This window comes from Manis javanica, chromosome 2 (genome assembly GCF_040802235.1).
Source record: "Manis javanica isolate MJ-LG chromosome 2, MJ_LKY, whole genome shotgun sequence".
NCBI classification, from domain to species: domain Eukaryota; kingdom Metazoa; phylum Chordata; class Mammalia; order Pholidota; family Manidae; genus Manis; species Manis javanica.
In genome coordinates, this window is record NC_133157.1 from 21,093,322 (window position 1) to 21,116,140 (window position 22,819).

Genomic DNA, 22,819 nt, shown 5'->3' on the forward strand with positions numbered 1-22,819 from the left:
AAAGTACAATAGACAGCCAGGGTAAGGCTGAAGTCTGTAAGATCTACAACCATGAGATACGTACTTTGTGGAAAGCCTCCCAGGATGAAAACAAGGTAAGTGGAAGTCTGTATAAGGGGGGATGAACTCCCTACTGTCATCCTGCTATGCAGCCACCTGCCTACTGCACAACAGGCAGGCTTATAGCTCCTGGTAGATTAGAACCTTTTCTGGAAAAATTGTAGAACCTTCTGGAGAATTTACACTGCTCTAAGAATGAGTGCCAGACACATTTAGGGTCTCCAAAGGCAAAAACTAAGTGAACACCCAATCATCCTTCCGTGAAACCCATATTTGGCCTACTGTTCCCAAGTACTCAAGCATCTAAGACAGAAACCCTGAACTTTTGAGGAAGAAACATCGATCAGATCAGATTTTGGGTTGTCTCTCTTGAGTAAAGTAGGTACTGTGTGAGGGAAGAATGAAAGGGTGTCGTGATCAGGACAGATTTGGGCAGAAACAATATGTGCTCACATGAGAGGAAGACTTATTTCCCAGCCCCCCTTGCAGGTAAATTAGGGTCATGTGACTAATTCCTGGTCAATGGAAAAGAGTAGAAGTGATTTCTAAGTCAGATGTTCCCAAATGTTCTTGGTTACAGCACCCTTTGTACCAAAATCATCTTACCACAGTGTCCCTAGGCCAAAAAAGTACTTTGACAGTTTCATCTGCTAGATAGGTCCAAACAATAAAATAGTAGTAACTGATGCCATGTCTAATAGTTAAGCTGTGTTTCCCTGAAATTCAAATATCCTGGGAAGCCCTAACAAGTTTCTGCAATACCCTTGGACCCCCTCACATCTAGTTGGGATCCATAGTTCTAAGCTGTGTCTAGGCCAGTGCTTAAATACACTGTATAAGGCTCTAATCCTTGCTTTTCCTGCCTCTGGGACCTCCAGATAGTGTAGCTAAAAAATGACGTAAAGCAACTAAATGTTGGAAGTGTGCCTGGGAAATAAACTTTCATTGAGTTAAGTCACTTTGTTTTGCTGGGTTCTCTAGTACAACTAACTCTACTGTCTAATAAGGCAGCCACTTACAGCTACTGAGAACGGAAAACACAGAGCACCACATTTCAAGATGTAAAAAACTGAAGCAGAGTGAATATTTTTCCATTAAACACCACTTTATTTTTAGGTAGAACTACAACTCACTTTTAACTGTTGCATCGCATAGGACATTGTCATATTGTTAATACTTGTACAAGAACGTGCATTATTTCTAGTATTACAAAGAAACACTTCACCAACCTAGTCAGTATTAACAGATTGATTCAGCTCAGGTGACTTTTCTATGCACTGAAATAACACCACAATGTGTTTGTTCACTTGGATATTTTATATAGATAGCATAAGCTGAGGTGTACCTATGCAGACAGCACAAGTTACAGTGATACCTATGTAAATCAGTCACAAATTGAGATACTTGCTATTTTAATATAATTGAATTGCTTTCTAGATTAAAAAAATATGGAAAAATATTTTAAATTTCAAATGAAGGCATATTACTTAGGCAGAAATTCAGTGCAATACAGAAGCTAGTACTATGACTAGTAAAGAAAAAAAGTAGAAGAGGGCACAGTGCATATTCAAAGATGAATAGCAATTGCAACTTACTGCAGGCACAGTGACAAAGCTGTGGTACACAAAAGTGTTAAATACAGTAGACAATATTTAACAATAGCTAATATGTCATTTTTTTAGTGACAATCTAACGAACAAGCTTGGTAAGTATTCTAATAGTCAAAAATAATCCACAAGATTAGTCACATGAAAATGAAAATAAAATTTTCATCAAAAAAATTTTTTATGATTTTTAATAGGATTTTGAGCTGGTAAACTTGGCCAGTTACAAAATAGTTTGAATTCTGGCACATACACACACACACACACACACATACAGACACACACACCTACACACAATCTTAGATAGATGACAAAAGAAATTTTAATTATCATAATTTAGAAAATTATGACACTTATAAAGACATCTACAAAAATTTAAATTTTCAATTAGCCCTCTAAGCAATTTTGCTCACAGAATACAAGAAGTTTCTAATATCAAAGATCAATTGATTGAAATTTTGAAAAATTTCAAGTATTTATCTTTTACTTTGGGTGAATGATTATAAGATACTGCCCAATGAAAATTTTGGGTACATTGTGTCTCAAAGAACATCTAAACTTACAAAGAAATGTCAATTCATTGCCTAAAAACTCAAGCTCATGACAGATATTTTTGATATCTGTCAAAGAATTTCACCAGTGATAGAAAAATTAGTTTCTACCATAAGACTGGGACTCTATGTTAAGTCAGAAGACCAGGTGTATACCAGGATTTTAAAGCACAAGAATGTTTTTGTCATTGCTTTATTCCATTGTCTGATAAATATTGAAAGTATTTGTATTGTTTTCTGAAGCAGATTCCAAAAAAGAGTCAGAGATACAGATGTTAAAATTCTTCACCATATATGTGCAAATGCTGTAAACAATCATTGCTAGTTTATGGAACTGTTGAAAATAATGTTTTTAATGATTGTAGGTTCTTGACCAAGGTTCCTTGGTTGAGTTGTAAAAGAATCTTACAAAGATTTCCTTTACTAGGAATTCCAACTCACAATTTTTCTTGAAACAAAAGGAATGCTTACCAAATATTTAATAATCAAAGACAAAAAGTAGGAGTGTGATTTATGCTTCTCCCTAATATCACAACTGCATATGAACAAGGTAAATTTGAAGCTACTTAGAATGGGAAAAACATGTGACCGCAGATAAAAGAAATTAGTTAAAATTGAAACATCTCATAATACAAATAAAAAATAAACTACTCATTCTTTAAATATTAGTCAATATGCAAATTTTAAACAATCACATAGCATTGCATAAATTGGCTGTAAAAAATGAGACAAATGTGAAGAATGGCTTGTTGATACTGATAAACTTCATTATTTCCATTAATGCAAAACCTTGCTGAATTTGATGTTAGTAACACTGAGTTGGCACATGTGTTAGTGAATTACTTAAACAGATTAAGAGTTTTTAAACTGATATGCTTTTGCTTCAAATTCAAATCAGTTCTAATAAAAAGGTGAACAGTTTTGTTAATGTGGATGCAAAAATCAAAGGAAAATAATTTTTTGATACTTGATTCAGTTGTTGAAAAACTTTGTATTTAGAACAAAATACATTTGGAAGAACTATGTGAATCTTCTTCTCAACTCATGGATCAACTACTTCAAATGAAAGCTTAGTGTATGAATTAAGATGTGCTCCAACTATAAAACACACCACTGGATTTTAAAGATAATGTAAAAAGTAATATAAAATATCTCATCAATGATTCTTACATTGACTATGTTGAAATAATATTATGGCTCTATGGATGAAATAATATATATTATTAACTTCACTTGTTTTTCTTTACTTTTTAACAGAGGCTTGTAGAAAATGTGAAATTACCTAAGCGGCTCACATTGTATTCCTATTGGACAATGCTGCAATAACTGAAACACCTTCTGGTCAGCTTTTTAGAGCCCTCTTTTCAAATATGAAACTTCCAATGTGAAAGGAAACAAGGAAAACAAGTCAGAGGGCAGATAATGCAGGGAGCAGAATAACACTGAAGATGCTACATTAGCATTGCCAGAGAAAAAAAATTTCACCCATGGAATGGAAACAGAATATTTAAAAAAGAACAGAGATTCAGAAATGCAATTTGAAATAAAACAACAGAAACAAACATTCCAAACATTTAGTAGTAGAGTTGGAAGATAAAGTTGAAGAAATCTTCCAAAAAGCAGGATAAAAATCAGACACGGCTGGGGTCATGTCAGGGAAGGGAAGATGGAGGAGTAGGAAGCGCCAGGAATCCACATCCCCACCTAGACAACAACTGTACTTGAACAAAGTATCTACCGTGATTACTGTGACACACAGGGAGTTTACTTAAAAAGTTGCAATGTCCAGGGGAAACCTTGACTGATAAACTGCAATTATTAATAGTGGTGGATTTTTAGTCTTCAGCACAGCAGCAGCTACCTAATCCCCCTCACCCAGACCCACGGTAGGCAATAAAGTACCTTTTACTCCAAATATCTGAGGTTCTGAGTTCTGATTAGGCAGGATGGCTACTTCTGGTCATGGAGGAAGAGCAGAGGCCAGCTGCCATTCTTTCAACTTCCACTGGCTAAACTAGCTTCCAGAGGATTTAAAGGGGTGGCACCTGTTTTCTGGGACATGAGGGAAAAAATGCATTTGTGGGAGAATTTAGGAACTGAATGCCTGTGCTCAGGAAATTCAGGGTCAGAAAAAAACAGAAAAGTTTAAGCATTCACCAGACTGACCCTCAGCACAGAGACACCCTGAAACACTAAAAATAATAACTCTGGGAAGAGGGCAAACGCCCGATTTCCAGAGCTAGCACACTGTATGATTAAAATGTCCAGTTTAAAAAAAATTCACAGTGCAAAGAATGAAAGAGGGAACGATGGCACATTCAAAGAAACGAAATGTCACTAGAAAATGTGCCCGAGGAAGCCCAGATTTCAGACTTGCTAGACCAAGACTGTGAACCAACTGTCTTAAAGATGCTCCAAGAGCTGAGGTGAGGTTCTGATCATGGTAGCAGATCAAGAAAGAAAATGAAGATTCTTTAAAGCAGGAAAAACAGGGGAGTATGTATCCATTATGACTTCAGAGGGCAATGATCTCCTTGGTCCCACTTTATAAAAAGACAACGGACATGCTGAACGTCAACGGGGAAAACAGATCCAGAGATTTAGCAAAGCTTGTGGATTATCAGAATCACTCTGTAGGGAGAGACACCCCGGGACTCCAGCCTGGAAGACTCTCAACCTTAGGAGCTCTACTCTCCTGTAGAGAGCTGTCACCCATGGCCTGAGGGTGGAAAATGTTCAGCTAGCAAGTTGAAACTTACTGCACCTAAAGATAAACTCTGGAGGGACGCCTCACCAGTGCCCCGGCTTTGGGCACCCGTTTCTTCAGGCCACACCTTTACAGGCGTCGTTCCCACACAAGGGGGAAAAGCCCACGAACATGCTACACTCGATAGGCAATAAGCTGACAGTGTGTTTTAAGAATCTTGAAATGTTTCTCCCCTTCGATCAAGCGGTCCCACATGAGACAAATTCTGAGAAAAACACAAAACAGCAACAACAGAAACAGAAGTGCTTACCAATACACACGCACACAGAGCACCTCCACTGGCTCCCCACTGACCTCATAATGAAAGCACAGCTCCACAAAAGGGCTGCAAATGTCTTTAAAATGCAGGCCCTGAACTGTGGCGACAAGGAGTGAAACTGACTACCTGCACTTCAAGTCTGAGCCACTCTCCTATGTGCTCCCACAGCCCTATCTATGCCTCCTTTTCAGAATTTAATATGGGTCATTTTAGCTGTTACTTGCAATCATACTGTCACCCGCATCCTCATTCTACACACACATAGTCTTAACACACAACTGGACTTTTACAGGGTGGGAAACATATATTATTCATCTGATCTCTTAGAGTTCCCTGTATATACTAGGCATTAATAAATATTTGTGCAATTTGTGAAAATGGATATAAGGCATATGTCATTTTATTGTGCTTTGCTTTATTGCACTTCACTGATACTGTTTTTTATAAATTGAAGGTTTGTGGCGGCCTGTGCTGAGAAAGTTTATTGGCGCCATTTTTCCAGTATCATTTGCTCACAACTCACACAGAATTGCAAAGTTTTTCATTATTATGTTTGTTATGGTGATCTGTGATATTTTATGTTACTATTATAATTGTTTTGGGGCAACACGAACTGCACCCATCTGACAATGAACTTAATGTGTGTTCTGGCTGCCCTACTGACCAACCAAACCCTGTCTCTCTCCCTGTCTTCGGGATTCCCTATTCCCTGAGACATAACAATATTGAATTTGGCTCAATTAATAATCCTACAATGGCCTCTAAGTGTTCAAGTCAAAACCTAGAAATGATTAAGCTTAGCAAGGAAGGCATGTCAAAAGTCAAGACAGGCCAAAACCTAGGCCTTTTATGCCAATGGGCCAAGTTTGGGATGCAAAGGAATAGTTTTTGAAGGAAATTAAAAGTGCTACTTCAGTGAACACATGAATGATAAGTGAAACAGTGTGGTTGCTGATAGGAAGAAAGCTTTGGCTTCTGGATAGAAGCTCAAACTAGCCACAACATTCCCTTAAGCCAAAACCTAATTCAGAGCAAGGCCGTCTCTTCAATTCCATGAAGGCTGAGAGGTGAGGAAGCTGCAGAAGGAAAGCTGGCAGCTAGCAGAGGTTGGTTCATGAGGTTTAAGGAAAAAAGCTGTTCCCATAACATAAACGTGCAGGTGAAGCAGCAAGTGCTGACGTAGAAGCTGCAGCAAACTATCTAAAAGATCTAAGATAGTCAATGAAGATGGCTACACTGAACAGATTTTCAACGTAGATGAAACAACAGCTTTATACTGGAAGACACCACTAGGACTTACACTGCTACAGAGAAGTCATTGCCTGGTTTCAAAGCTCTGAAGAATAGGCTGACTCCCGTAAGGGCTAACGCAGCTGATAACAAAGTTGAAGCCAATACTCATTTGCCATTCTGAAAGTCCCAGGGCCCTTAAGAATTATGCTCAATCTACTCTGCCTGTGCTGTATAAATGAACAAAGCCTGATGGCAGCATCATCTGTTCACAACATGGGTTTCTGAATATTTTAAGCCCACTGTGGAGACCTACTGTTCAGAAAAATGGACTGCTTTCAAAATTTTACCTCTCTTGGACAATGCACCTGGTCACCCGAGAGCTCTGATGGACATGTACGAGATTAATGCTTTCATGCTTGCTCATATAACATCCATTCTGTAACTGTGGGTCAAGGGGTAATCTCAACTTTCAAGTATTATTTAAGAAACATACTTTGAAAGGCTGTACCTGCCACAGGTAATGCTTCCCCTGATAGAACTGGGCAGTAAATTGATAATCTTCTGGAAAGGATTCACCATTTTTGATGCCATTAAGAACATTCATGAAGAAATAAGAACAGGGACTCAAACAGATATTTACACCACCATTCACAGCAGTGTTATTAACAATAGCCAAATATGGAGCAAATAGCCTCAATGTCCACTGATGGATGAATAGATAAGAAAACGTGGTACAGACATACAATGGAATATTATTCATCCTTAAAAAGGAATTAAATCCTGACATATGCTACATAACATGAACCTTAAAAGCATCATGCTAAATGAAACAACCCAGACACAAAAGGACAAATACTAAATAATTTCATTTATATGAGGTACCTAGAAAAATAGTAAATAATTCCACTTATATGAGGTACCTAGAATAATCAAATTCACAGAGACAGAAAACAGCATAGTGGTTACCAGGGGCTGGGAGGCAGAGAATGAGGAGTTATTGCTGAGTTGTTTCAGTTCAGGATGATAGAAAAGCTGTGCAGGTGGATGGTAGTGATGGTTGCACAACAAACAATGTACTTAATGTACTTAATGGCACTGAGCTGTACCCCCCAAAAGGGCTAAAATGGTCAATTTTATGTCATGTGTATTTTCCCACATCAACAAGAATTTAATGGTAAATTAGAGTAATTTGTTGACAGGAGAAGCCTTGTCCTGTCCTGTGACCTGAAAGAAATGCCTTCAGCATTAAGAGGCAAAATTTTAAGAAGCAAGGTCTTCATTTTAAAGTACAATGTGTCATAGGACAATTTTAATACACCCCAATGAAGATAAATAGCACAAATACAGGTTAATAAAAGCAATTCTATATGGAGTCAAAAGAAGTTTAAAACCTTTGTATGATTTGATGTAATACAAAAATAATTTAAGTATGTAGATGAGAGGGATTAAATATCCTTTAGGCAACTATACATAGTTATTGAAAACAAGCTTTTGATAACTATCATGCAACAGGGTTTGAGGTTGCCCTCGGTAGCTAATACATGGTATTTAAGTTCACACTAGATAAAAACTTGTCTGTAGAAAAAGAACTACAACTCAATAATAACAACCAACTTTTTTAAATGGATAAAATATTGAATAAACATTTCACCAAAGAAGGTATGTGAATAGCTAAAGAGCACATAACATCATTAGCCACCAGGGAAATGCAAATTAAAACCACAAAGATATTACTTCAACCACTAGGATGGTTAAAATAACAGACAGTAGCAAGAATGGGTGAGAGAGTAGAGAAACAGGAACCCTCACACACTGCTGCTCAGAATGTAAAATGCTGCAGTCCCTTTGAAAACAATTTGACAATTTCTTAAAAAGGTAAACAAAAAAGTTACCATTAGAGCCAGCAACTCAGACACCTGCTTAAGAAAAATAAAAACAAGTCCACACAAAGACTTAACAAGCTAATGTTCAAAGAGCAGCATTATTTTTAACTGTCAAACACTGGAAATAACCAAATGTCCTTCAACTGGTGAATGGACAGAATATTGTATGCCCATAACATGAGATATTTCACAATAAAAGGAATGTAGGATGGATATGCTACAATATGGGTGAACTTTTCACTTAGTGAAAAACTAGAAAAAGACCACCTGTGATTCCATTTGTGTAAAACATCCAGAAAAAGCAACTCTACAGAGTCAGGGTGTAGACTGATTTGTGGTGCCTGGGTTTAGGGGTGGGGCTGCAGATTAACTGAAAATGAGCATGAGGGATCTTAACGAGGTGATGGCATGCTCTGAAAGTGGATTATGACGACGACTGCACAACTCCATGAATTAGCTAAAACTCACTGAATTGGATACCTGGAAGGCCTTTTATGAAATTACAAGATAATTTACACCTCAATAAAGTTGTAAAAAAAAAAAAAGTTTCTGTTCCAGATTCCCCACTGATGTTGGTATAAAACATTTCTGATGAATGTGGGAGATGAAACTACAGTAAGCATCCTGGAACAAACCTCAAGAATGTTATGTATTTAATTATTCCTATAAATTACATATTTTCAGGAAAAAACCAGGGTTTGTATCTTTTCAGAAGAAAAATGAGGGTAAATGACTCTCCTCAGCCATATTCTTTTCATGGCTAGAACGTCTCTAATTAGTCCATTTGGCAATAACTATGCAGGTTTATCACACAGCAATATTTGAACTCGAGGCCTTGGGGGGAAGTGGGGACACAGGGAAGAACCAACATTATCCAGAGGTAGCACTGTAAACCAAAACTCATTAAATCACAGCAAATATTGCTGAGTCACAGAACATTTAAGATCTCTTCACTTTCGTAAACTGAAAGTTTTCTAGATTAGTTCTCTTTTTTATAGGAGGTGGCTCCTATAAAACATTAAGGAGCTCTACACTTTCGTACACTTGAAGTTGTCTGGATTAATTCTCTCTTTATAAGAGTGACCTCAACTTTTATCTGGAGGAACTTTGTACTACTGTTGAGTCTGTGGGGATCCTCCAGGACCCTACGACCTGAGACCAAACCTAACTGCCTCAGGGCTTTTAGTACCTTTTTTGGTTAGAAATTATTATTCTGAGTCTACCAGTGAAATTACAAGGAATAATCTCCTACCACCTATCCATTCCTTTGACGTCTAATTTCACAACAGAAAATGTAACTGAAAATTTATTCTGTACCCTTTCTACAATCTTTTCCTGAATTTTACTATCAATGGAGTCTCTTTATAGATTTTAGAATATGTATTCTACAGATGGTAGGAGATCATAGTAACAAATTCCTAAAGTGAGCAAGTAATATAAATGAGAACTTGTTACGTAAAAGAGTAGATTCCCCAAATGAAGGAAGCAGCTGCTACACAAAACTAGCTAACTGCCCCACTGATACATGGTCCCAGTGTTGTCAGCCCTTATAGTTTTCAAAATAAAATTTCCTGGTTTTTAAATGGTGCCAATTGCACACACACACACACACACACACACACCTTACCATAAAGATCAACTAAAACATGTCAAATGGCCCAAATATAGTTTGTAACCTTTACCATACAGAATGTTTACACTCCAAATATAGGAATCTGTATTTAGTATAGGTAAACTTTAAAAAATAGGATTCTATTTCGCAAAACACAATCCATCCAGAATAGCTGGGTTCAGCTCCCATTTCCTCCTCCTTCCCGCCCCATCTATTTTTCTAGAACTACTCTCCTGGCTCAATGGCTCAGGTGTATGCCCTCTAGATTCCCAAACCCCTTAGCCAATGCCCAGAGCAACACAGGTTGGGGTGATTTGTTCAATACAACATTCCCTGAAGACAAACTTGTTTGAGCTTTACTGACTTGTTTCTGGCTCAAATACTCAAAAAGTACATTGCATTCTCATTAAACTAGATGTTCAGTATCCAAAATGAATAATTTTCTACTAGAGAAATTTGGAAATTCCAATGAATCAAAGATGTTTAGCTTATTCCCATAGCTTTAGAGAATATCAGAGGTACCAAAAATAAAAACCTTAGAAATCATTAGTTCTACCCTCTGATTCTACGAGTGAGGAACCTAGTTTAGAAAGGTCAAATGATTTGCCCAAGGTTATACAGTGAATTGGCAAACTGGGACAGAAACCAGGTTATGTGAATTGTCATTTTCTACTATACTACTTGGTAACAGAAGGTGAAGCTAGGAGAAAGGGAAACCTGAAAAAAAGTGGTTAGTAAGTGGGGTCTGTGCACCCTCTCCTGCTTAGGTTCACATTTAGCCTTTTCGAATTATTTCACATCTCATTCTGCTTTCTCCATTTTCCACATGACTTTACAAACTGTTATTACTATCTACCAAAAGCTGACAAAAAAATATGGGTAAATGGAAAGTGTATTTTTCCCAGCTGCTAACACATCACAGTTGCAGCTACTGATCAACACTGTGTTGGTTTACATGGCAGGTTTAAAGTAAGGGGCCATTTTGACTAAATCTCCCCTGACCTTACTATATTCCAAGAATTATTCTCCAGAGTGAAATCCTCGATGCCTGATGAGGCCTGAATTACTTTTAAATGTTTTCTCACATTCCTTACATTCATATTCTCTTCTGCCAGTATGAATTTTTAAGTGTTCTACAAGGATTGAGCTTCGACTGAAGGTCGCTCCACAATAGTTACATTCATAGGGCTTCTCTCCAGTATGAATTCGATGATGTTCATTGAGAGATGAACTCTGACTGAAGGATTTTCCACATTCTTTACATTTATAAGGTTTCACACCAGTATGAATTCTCTGATGACGACTCAGGAGGGAATGGGTAGGGAAGGCCTTCTCACACTGATTACATTTGTAGGGTTTTTCTCCTGAATGAAGTCTCTGATGATAAATTACAGATGTAAAATGGCTGAAAGTCATCCCACAATCATTACACAAATATGGTTTCTCTCCAGTGTGGATTCTCTGATGTCGGGTAAGGCAAGAATTCTGTCTAAAGGCTTTTCCACACTCACCACATTTGTAGGGTTTCTCTCCAGTATGAATTCTCTGATGTTTGGAAAGGGATGAGCTATGACTGAAGGACTTTCCACAATTGTTACATGTGTAGGGTTTTTCTCCAGTATGAATTCGTTGATGTTGAATAAGAGATGAACTGTCACTAAAGGGTCTCCTACATTCTTTACACTTATAGGGTTTTTCTCCAGTATGAACTCTCTGATGTTTAATGAGGTGGGCACTCAGGGTGAAAGATTTTCCACAATCATCACATTGGTAGGGTTTCTCTCCACTATGAGTTCTGTGATGTGGTGTGAGTGAGGAACTGTCACTGAAAGCTTTTCCACATTCATTGCACATATATGGTTTCTCCCCGGTGTGAATTCGCCTGTGTTTGGTCAGTGAGGCACTATAGCTGAAGGCTTTTCCGCATTTGCTACATTTATGGGTTCTCTCTCCAGTCTCACTTCCCTCATCTTTATTTAAAGTTTCATCTTGACACAAATCCTTCCTGCACTTTTCACAGGTAGAGGAGTTTTTTCTCTTAGTATGAGATGAGTTTTGAGTAAAGGCTACCCCACAGCTACTGCACTTCTGGGACTTACCCCCCAAATGAATTTTCTGATGTTTTTGATGTTCAGTAAGAGATGAAGAGTGACTTAAGACTTTCCTGCCTTCGTTACATTTCCGTGGCTTTTCTCCAGTATGTTCTTTGCGGGTCAGAAGGTCTGAATGAAAACTGAAGGGTTTCTTGCCTTCATTATATCTCCGAGATTTCTTCCTTAAGTAGACTCTCAGATGTTTAATTAGGTCCGAATTTTGTTTGAAATTACTTCCAAAAGGGCTCTTGTCTGGGTCAAATTCCTCACCCTTACTGCCTCTCCCATGACTTTTCTTTTGTGTGACTGCTACTTGTGAATATTCCTTATGACTACGATCCTCTAATCTGCCATAACGTTTTCTGGATTCTCCCTTCAAGCCATAATCACCACCCGTTAGGTATCTTTCTATTATTTTATCTAAAGTCGATTCTTCCATAAGAACATCTTGATTTCGAACAGATTCCTTCAATTCATCCTCTAAAAGAAATAACAAATATAGATATTTCCTGTTTGCAAGAAAGGCAACTGCTGTATTCAGGACTAAAACAGGAAGAGACAGTAATAACTATAAGGAACATGGATGGCTTGGACAGTTTTCAAAGAGAAGCTTATAAAACAGGGAAAGGAGAAGTGATATAAAGAAATTAGGTAAATATAGGGCTTAGGAAAAATACTGAGGAAGGTGGAAAGTTTGTGTTTTATAATTGAGGTGCAAGTTCTCACACTCTTTTCAGATTTATGTAATAGGTTCAAACTTATTCTTTCAATATCCAATTTATCCTTTTTCCAAATAATAATGATAGTACCAACATTACTGAATAAGCAAATGTCAGGTTCCACACCAGGCACTTTACTTGTATTTCACTTCCTCGTCAAACAGTCCTATGAAGTATGTCCTATTATTATCCCTGTTTATGGATGGGACAACTAGGCACATAGAATGTAAGTAGCTTGCCCAAGGTCACATGTATTATGTGTGATAGAATGAGATTTTTAACCTAGTTTGACACTGAAATCCACACTTTTGGTCCCCATACCATACTGCCTCTCTTCAAAGCAGCCAATAGCACTAAATTTGTAGAAAATATTAAAAACATCACAGATATGTAGCAACAACTATAGTAGACTTCCAAAGGTTACCACAGTCTGGGCCTGATCAACTTTATGGATACTCTAATCAGGCATCCATTTACTGTCCCTACTAACCTACAGCATGTTCAGTACTATTCTCTTAAGTCTTAATACTTCATGCTATCTAGAATGCAATCCTACAACACCTTTACTACTACAAATGTATAAATTTAACAGGGCCTAGGGTTCAAGTCTCATAATCCACACAGAGCTTTCTCTAATACCATACTCTCACTGTTTATACTCTTCTCAGAACTTTGAATTCATTTATTAATCACATCATTCATCCTAGCTCTTAATCATGAGATTATATTATCACTTTTGTAAAACTTTTTTAGAAAAGTTACTATACAAAATCCTATTTTCTGGAAGTTAACCGTTGTTAAAAATTCGGTGTATTTTCTTCTAGAATTTTTGTTATCTTTTAGAATAAAACTATGTGTAATTCTCTCCCATCTCATTGGTAATTTTTCATAAAGATGATTCTAATCAGTTATCCCTTATACATAGCATAGTTTATTCCCTTGCTGAATGTTTATCAAATGACTTTCTTCAAAAGAGAGTCATAAAGTGGGACTACTGAACCAAAGGGTAGGAAAGTATTATACCACATGATACATAATGAGCAGATGAGTACTCATTTCTATCAAATATCTTTAAATCTTTGCAAATTTGATTTATAATAGTATTATTGTTTAAATGTGTATTTCACTGTTGACCAATGACATTGAACATTTTCTTCATGTTCACAGCTAAATTTTGTCACTCTTGTCACCATCTGCTCAAGTTCTTCACCCATTTTTCTGAAAGACTCAGGGTTTGTTACTGACTTGCACTAGCTGTTTGTATATTATGGCTATTGACTCTGCTTTGTGTCCAAAGCTTTTTCTCCAGTCTGTTGTACATGACTTTTTGAATTGGTTGTACCTCTAAATGATGCTTCTTTTATGTAAGCTCTTGGGGTGAGGGGCATATATTTATAGCAAAACTGCTAGATTTTACTCAAAACATTTTTAGAATCCATTTTTGGAATTATTCTCCCAAATGCTACTTAAACATAAGATAAATGCTGTACTTTATTTGTGGAACTATACTGGAAACAATAATAACTTTGCTAACATGAATAGTTAAGAAGATGGTATAAGGCAAATTACTGTTTTCTTCTTTAAAATAAACAAACCAAGGTATTAATACAGAAAGTAATCATTTATTTTTTAAATATAAATTTAATATATTTATGGTTAAATTTTAAGGCAAAGATAAAGAAAAATATGTAATCCCTCAAGGAAAACCAGTGTTCACATGAATGTCCTCAAGATATTAAAAATCTACATACATCTATATATTTAGGCATTTACATGTATATGTACTTTTTTTCCCTTTAATAGAAACAAGATTATACTACATATGTTGTCCATGAGATAAATTCCTATTTATCCTTTAAGACTCAACTCAAAGGTTAAATAAGCTCTTGTTCTATTTTCCCATTGCTCCTTATATATGGCATTACTGTAGCATGTATCCCATTATGCACATTTTTTTTCGTTGGTATCTGCATCTATGGAGTCCATAAAAATGTACCTTTCTCATCTCCTAGTTTGGTGCTTACCTAACAGCTCAGCTGCTGCTCCGTGACACCACCAGAGCATTCATGCCAAGGACCCTTTCCCATGGGCTGCACGCAGTTAATGACAAGTTTAAAAGGATACTTAGGCAGGCCCATTTCCATGAGGCGTTGACTCTGATAGACAACTCTGGCTGGAAGACTCTTTTTTGGCCTTGTCAAGACTAAAATGAACTTCGGTCTAACATGCTTCCTATCCAACCTTCCTTCCTTCCCTTTCTCACTCGCAGGTGTTAGCCTGCATCATGTGCTGAAAGTTCTCTCAACCTCTTCCAGCTCCCAGTCCCATTTTCCTTCAGTAGAATTCTTCTAAGTATCCGGCATGGATAATCATGTCTTGGTACCTACTTTTTGGAGGACGCATACTAACAGTCTTCCCTGTTAAAATGAACCTTCCAAAAAGCCAAGGGGTATATTCTAATCATCTTTCTATTTTGGCATCTAGCCCACCCAACATTTCAAAAACTCTTCTCAAATAACTTGGTAAGCAACTGTTTTAAGTTCCTTGTCTACTTTTTACCAACTCACCTGGTCTGGAGCCTTCTGACACTTCTTTTTCCAGCAGCCATGGTAGTTCAACCCACTTCAGTTGGGAAATCAAATCTAATTTAGACACTGGGAAGCCTGCTCATAGAGAAAATAATAGAAAATGGCTGTTTTTGCATAAAACAAAGACATTCCAGCATTCATACATAGCCTCTGATTCTCCAGGGAAGAGAAGATGCTGCCAAACAGAGTCATCAGTACTAGAATTTGAAATATATGCACACCTATGTTCATTTCAGCATTATTAACAATAGCCAAAGTATGGAAGCAATCCCTGTGACCACAGATAGATGAACGGATAAAGAATTTGTGGTACATATACACAATGGAATATTACTCAGACACAAAAAAGAAGGAACTCTTGCCATATTCAGTAACATGGATGGACCATGCCAAGCAAAGTCAGTCAGATAGAGGAAAACAAATGCTTTATGATTTCACTTATACATGGAATCTAAGAAACAAAACAAACCAGCAAAAAAAAAAAGAAATAGACCCATAAATACTGACACCTATTGTAGGTCATCATAGTGGAGGGGAATGAAAATATATGAAGGGGATAAAGAGGTACAAACTTCAAATTACAAAAAAAATTAGCCATAGGAATCAAAGTACAACATAGTATAATCAATAATACCGCAGTACATTGGTATGATGACAGGGAATAACTACACTTAACATGGCAAGCATTTAGTAATGCACAGAATTATTGAGTCACTATATTGTATATTTGATACCAATATATCAACTATATTCCATTAAAAAAAATTAACATCACAGAAAAAAATACTGGAATGTGAGGAGAAAATGGGGAAGGTATGGCCTTGATGACAGCAAAATGATGCTCAGCATTTCCAGTTCAATGAAGTAAAGACCCTTTTATGGAGAGAACACTGCAGAAAGGTACATTTTCAGGACCCATTTTTAGGATTAAGTCATATTATCCTTTCATGGCCAACCAAAGAGTTACTAGTACTTTTCTTTCAATAACAGTGGACAAAAAAAATACCCAGCTTAGATGCTACATCATGAAGAAAAGATGACTTTACCCAGAAATTCTAGGTTCCTGAAGTTCTCCAGTAGTACCTCTTTATATAACTCCTTTTGAAAAGGCTCCAGTTTCCTCCATTCTCCTCTGGAAAAGTTTACAACCACATCCTTGAATGTGATGAAGTCCTAGAAAACCGAACAGTCTTTTGCATTGAATTATTCCCAAATAGATCCTAAGGGTTCAGAGAAGTGGTTAAGATAAAGTAATAGTTTGATAGTATTTAAATTTGTAAGAATTCCAAAGCAAGCTACAAGTGATATGGATCAAGATCATAACACAATCCCTGCCTTTTCCATTTAGCACCTGGTGTGAAATGTTTTAAAAGAGTTCCCTGGAATGGTTAACATTGATTAAGTCCACCCTAACACACTGATTTGTAGGATTAACAGAAAAATATTAAAAGGAGGATACAAATTACATTCCCAAGCCCCAAATTCACAGCATTAACGTAAACTATAGGCAATAATTAAATACATACGAGAAATATCAGTGACTACATTCCGAATTCTAATTTTCAGCTGGTTGTAAGTAGCAATTATTTTCTATCACAACCAAACACAATCTGTGCTCAGTAACATATTCATACTTGCAATCACTCCAAATGGCAAAGGAGTACAGTTAAAATACATTTTCTATAGCATCCTCTGCATGGCATTTTGAGGCAGTATAACAGAATGGTTATTAGCACTTGTTATTAGCTTCCTGTGGGTACTGTAACTTTGGTGGCTTAAAACAACAGAAGTTTATTCTCCCACAACTCTGGAAGCCAGAAGTCTGAAATCAAGGTGTTGGCAGAGTTGCACTCCCTTCAGAGCCTCTGAGGGAGAACCTGTTCCTTGCCTCTTCCAGCGTCTGCTGGCTGCGAGTGTTCCTTGGCTTGTGACCTTATTACTCCAATCTTCACATTGTTTTCTCCTGTTTGTATGTTCAATCTCTTTCTGTCTCTCTAAAAGGATGCTTGTAATGGCATGTACAGACCACCCTTATAATCCAGCATAATTTCCTTTCAAAATCCTCAGTGTAATCATCATCTGCAAGGACCTTTCTTCCAAAGAAAGTAACATTCATAGATGCCAAAGATTAGGAAGTAGACATATTTTTGGGTGGCACTGTCAGCCTACTGTAGCACTCCTATACACTACTGTAAGAATTTTTTTTCCTAACTGGAAATTATTAGTGTATAGGAAACTGATTTGTAACCAGCTACTTTCCTCAACTATTCAAGAGTTTCAATACTTTTCCAGTTGATTCTCTGAGGTTTTTCCAAATAGACAGTATTATCTGCAAATAATGCACATTTGGCTTTTTCGTACTAATACTTAATCTCATTTCTTTCTCATCTTGCTGCATGGCTAGAATATTCAGGAAATATAAATAGAAGTAAAGTTAGACATCCTTATCTTTTTACTAGCATTGTGAGAACTACTCTTTAATAAGTTTTCCAACATTTGTCAGCTGGAGATTTTTTTATCATGTTAAAGAAAAGCAGTTCTATTTCCACCTAATTTTATCAGGACTAATTCTTGAATTTTAGGAAATAAATTTTTCCTGTTTTTACTAGAGTCAGACTTGTGACCAATTCTGGTCACTGAAATAAAATAGCATGTGAGGAGGGAGCTAGAAGAGATGTGAAGAATGTGAAGAAATGGAGCCTGTTGTAATTATTCTAGTATCTTTATACCATTAGGAGGAGCTCAGCAGGTATTCACTTAAGAATGAAAACCAGAGAAGGGAAGCTTACCCTCGACTCAATATTTGGAAGGACAGAAACCATTTTATCTTCTTCAGGGTTCTCCTCTTGGGAAACAACAGAATCTTGAGAGACTGGATCTAGGAAGGGGGTAAAAACAAAAGTCCAGTCTTTCAAATAAATTTCTCAGACAAGTAATTCTTACATACATCTCTTTGGAGGAAAAGGTGCAAAGGAACAGAAAATAAGTTTTACCCACTCTTACTTAAGCACAAAGAACCACCAGAGATCGAGCTTCCTACTAAACCAAAGCTTTTCCTCCCACCCCATAAAAAAGATTCTTAAATTCACAAAAACTGGTTTCAATTATTCCCTACACCTACAGTTTTAATGCATATAATCTGCATAGTAATAACTATTTTAAAAATATTTATAAGATGTACTAAGGTAAAACAGCCTATTTGCTTTATGTATTAGTTTTTTTCATAGTCCGAGTACAATGCCTTGCACAAGAGTCACTTATTGAATGAAAGCACCAAGCTGGTCTCAAGACTGACTCCTCTTCCGGGATCACCAGCAGATTCCTAAAGACTGAAACCACACATCTGAAGATATGTATTTAAATATCCTGAGATGTCAACAGCTCTTCTAAAAAGGGAAGTTCTTTAAATCATACTTTACTTTCTTATGAAAAGAATTTTACACATATTGATTAGTCAAGAGAAATTAAAATTATGTAATCAAGGAGAAAGGAGATTAAGGAAACTATTCTTAGAATGGAATCTTAGAATTGATTTAGCATCATGAATTGATGCTAGAGCCATCAATTCATGAACTTCTTTATTATAGAGGCCTCCACACACAGGCCCTAATTTTGGGGAAGCCCTATTCTGCAGTGACAGACCAGTAAGAGAGTCAGGGAACCCAATTTTAAATACTGTTACCAGCAAGACCACAAATTAAGCCTGTGGAGGTTAACACTATTTCCCCTCTCTCAGAACCTTTGGCAGAATACGAACTGTCACATATGTATTATTGGGAACCTTATGGTAAGTAGTATGCTATAAATGTTTGAAATATTTACAGCATTTTAGAGGGATTTTATAAAAGTTGAACCATATACCCTCAAAGGGCTATCCACCCTAGAAGACTTTTCATCATTGTTTTACAATGACATAATTTTGTTTATATTTTATACTTTATATATAAAATGCATAATAATGTAATTACGAAAATGTAAGTCCCCTGCTCCTCCCCTAATGCTGTGGAACCGCACTATCCAATAGGGAAGCTGCTTGCCACATACGGCTTTTTAAATTAAATCCTCTATTCCTTATTTGCAGTAGCCATGTTCATTTGCTTACCCTGGAGAGTAAAACAGTGCAGGACACATTTCCAGCCCTGCTGATATGGGGCAGCCCCATTCTAGAACCACGCTACTGCACACCCTGTAGCTAGAAGGTAAGGTCTGCGCTGGCTGATATGCTTATAACTCCAAGTATTTTCAAGTAATTTCTTTCTCTCCTGTGTTCTAAGGTGTCCTCTGCTGAAGAGTGAAGGGAGAGAAATGAGTACTTCTTGAGAATCCTCCCTGTTTTATACCTTCACTTGTTTAGTCTTGATGACAGAACTATAGAGAACTTGGGACCCTCTTTTTAACAGATAAGAAAATTAAAGTTCTGGGAGGTTACACAGCTTGCCTAAGATCACACAGGACAAGGCAAGAATGATTTAAACCCAAGCTTAGACTCCTCTTTAGCAATAAACTGCTTTCTTTGGGGGCATTTACTGTCATATCTTGAGATTGCTCTTATTTCCTCCCTCCATCCATAAGGCTCACCTTCCTTTTCTTCAAGCATTTGTGTCAAATCCTCTATTAGAGTTACCACTTCCTCACTATTCTCAGGATGTTGTGACTTTACCCAAATCCTGATCTCCCCAGGCAAAATGGTCAGGAACTGCTCAAACACCAGAATTTCTAAAATCTGTTCTTTTGTGTGGATGTCTGGCCTCAGCCACTGAATGCAGAGCTCCCAGAGTTGATTCAGGGCTTTTCTAGGTCCAGTCACTTCTGAGTAACAAAATCGCCTGAACCTCTGTCTGAAAGACTCTGGGTCAGCAGTGTCTTCTCTTGGGACAGCTTCTTGATCCCCAGGAATATCCATTCTTAGGACCTTGTTGTGTTCACTTGAGGCCAGAGTTAGAGGGTCTGGGGAGACGGCTGTCATCTTGTTCACTATAGCTTGCAGTGTGTATCACCAGCAGGATCCAGCCCCTTTTAGATCCTACTTGAGTATCAGTCCAGTCCACCAACGGGCACTGCAGACAGCAAAATATCAAGGATTCCAAGGCTTCAGCTTACAGTCTTACAGAAACTGTAGGGAAATATAAGATATTAAAAAGTGAAACAATTGTTAGCCCCCAAAAAACTATTCTTGGCATAGTTCACATATACATACACACACCCCTTTCCAAGGCCTAGAACAGCCCTGCCCAACTACTATGTTAAAATTACAATTATCTTTGTAGGTGAAAAGCTGAGAAGTAATTAGAGGTATCCCTCCAAGAAAACAGTTTCTTTAGACTAAAGATTCATAAGCAACACATTTCAGAAATGGATCCAGTGACATATCCATTCAACAACTGCTGCCCACGTGCCCATGAATGACCACACATTTCTCACCAGTCAGCCACTCAACTCAGGAGCCTGATTTCATACTTGCCTCTCAAATTTCTCAATCAATAACCAAGTTATATTTTTATTTCCTAAAAACCTCTCCATTCTACCCTCGTAAAACTACCTAAGTACAGGCTTCTTCAATTGAGTCTCACACTGTAGCCTAAGGATTCCTTTTAATATGCAAAAGATGGTCCTACCACTCCCCAACTGTCTCAAGATAAAAGTCAAATAGAGACCAAGTACAATGAATGACCTAGATAGAGATCCTGCCCTGATAATCTTACCTCTTGAGCTCTAGCTACCCCTGGTGGACGCTGCAGCCTCAAGAACGATCTCCGCATTCCACATTCTCGACCCCCACCCCCACCCCGCCACTTTTGCACTACACTAGAGCCATTCCGTCTCCAAACGCTGCCTCATTTTCCTCTCCTGCCTAACTTTTACTGGTTCTTTAAATTTGCAGATTGCTTTCAACTGTCACCTTTTGCCTGAAGCTTTCTCTGATCCCCAAGGGCATTTCTGCAGAGCCTGCCCTATATTGCCTTTTTTTTCCTCTTCATTCTACGAATAGCCAAACATCTACAATGAGCTGAAAATTTGACACTACGGAGGCAGGCGTGGACAGGTAAGAAAAGTGTTCCCACCCTCACAGGGCACCCATGAAATGACAATACAGCCTGAGATGCGCTACAAAGCAACAAGTGAGAAGACAATCTCCTACTGCAGGTGTGATACCATTAATTACCCACCTCCTAGCACGGAGCCTAGCACACAGTATGAATGACGTCATTTACTCTTCTACCAAATACTAAGCGCCTACCAAGTACCTGGCGTTGTGCTGAGCACCTGAGACTCTGCGGTGACTAAGACACTCGTCTCGGTCTCCAAGGAGCTTATAAGAAAGGATCCGCGAAAATGTGACGCAGGCAAGAAGTTGTTCTCCAACGCGGGGGAAGGGAGATATGTCCCATAAGGGGACGTTTAGCAGTGTCTAAAGGCATTTCGGTTATCACGGCTGGGGAGGAGGGATGTCATGGGTACCTAGTGGGTACAGCCAAGGATGCTGCTAAATATCCTGCAAAACACTGGACAGCTTTGCTCCACTCCCGGACCCCTACCACTAACCCCGCCACACACACACACACGCAAAGAATTCTCTCGCCGAGAATGTCAAAGTACTTAAGTTGCAAGACCACAGCTGCACTGGGGTGATGGATGAGAGCTCCATCATTCAAGACAGTACCCACCTCCCACACAAGCTGCGGCACTGGGAGTGCGCAGCGAGGTCGGGCAGCTGCCCTCGGCCCCCACCCCGCCCCAGGTGTGCCCTCAGAACCGGAGACTTGGCCGCCGTCCCCAGAGGAGGGGCCCGGGACAACCACTACCTGCATCCGGACCTGCAGCCAGGATCAGCGCCACCGCAATAAGCTTCTAGAAGCCGAGCCTGCAGGAGCTGCGCGCGCAAGCCCGCGGTAGGGACACTGCGCCTGCGCATGGGCCCCGAACTACGATTCCCGGAATGCGCTTGTCCCAGTTTGCTAAAGTCCAGTGCTTTCCATAGGTTCCCACCCTGGCCTGTTGCGCATGGTCACTGGGAAGCGGTTGGTGGGTTCGACTGTAGAATTACTGTTGCGCAAAAGGCCTGAAGGCCTAGAACCTTCTCAGGTTTTCAATTCTAGGATGTTCTGTCTCCTTGGTAACCTCAGACCATCCCTCCTCCTCTCCCTACCTTTCCCTGAAACTCAGGCTGGAAAAACCCACCGCAGAAGAGTATTCGTGATGCATTCAAAGCAAGCCATAATTCATGCCGCAGCTTGACATTAATTTGTATCTTCTACACCTGCCACCGTGGTCCAAACTACTATCATCCCTCACCTGAATTATTGCAATAGTTTTCTTGATACCACTTTTCTACTCTTGTGTGTTCAACACACTGCAGCCAGAGAGATCCTTTAAAAATGTAAAATAGACTACGTGCCTCCTCTGCTTAAAACCCTGCCAGTGCTTCTCATTTCACTCAGAGTAAAAACCC

At 38.3% G+C, this 22,819-nt stretch overlaps 1 protein-coding gene across 1 annotated transcript; it reads right to left on the reverse strand.

The window, feature by feature from the left end:
• Positions 1–1,146: 1,146 nt before the first annotated feature.
• Positions 1,147–22,324, reverse strand: ZNF483 (zinc finger protein 483). The gene is made up of 6 exons (XM_017641210.3): positions 22,173–22,324; positions 19,948–20,482; positions 18,159–18,247; positions 16,416–16,542; positions 15,349–15,444; positions 1,147–12,542 (listed from the first exon to the last, which is right to left on the reverse strand). The coding sequence occupies exons 2-6, from the start codon at positions 20,333–20,335 to the stop codon at positions 10,990–10,992; spliced, it is 2,253 nt and encodes a 750-aa protein (XP_017496699.3). The 5' UTR covers positions 20,336–20,482; positions 22,173–22,324; the 3' UTR covers positions 1,147–10,989.
• Positions 22,325–22,819: the final 495 nt, after the last annotated feature.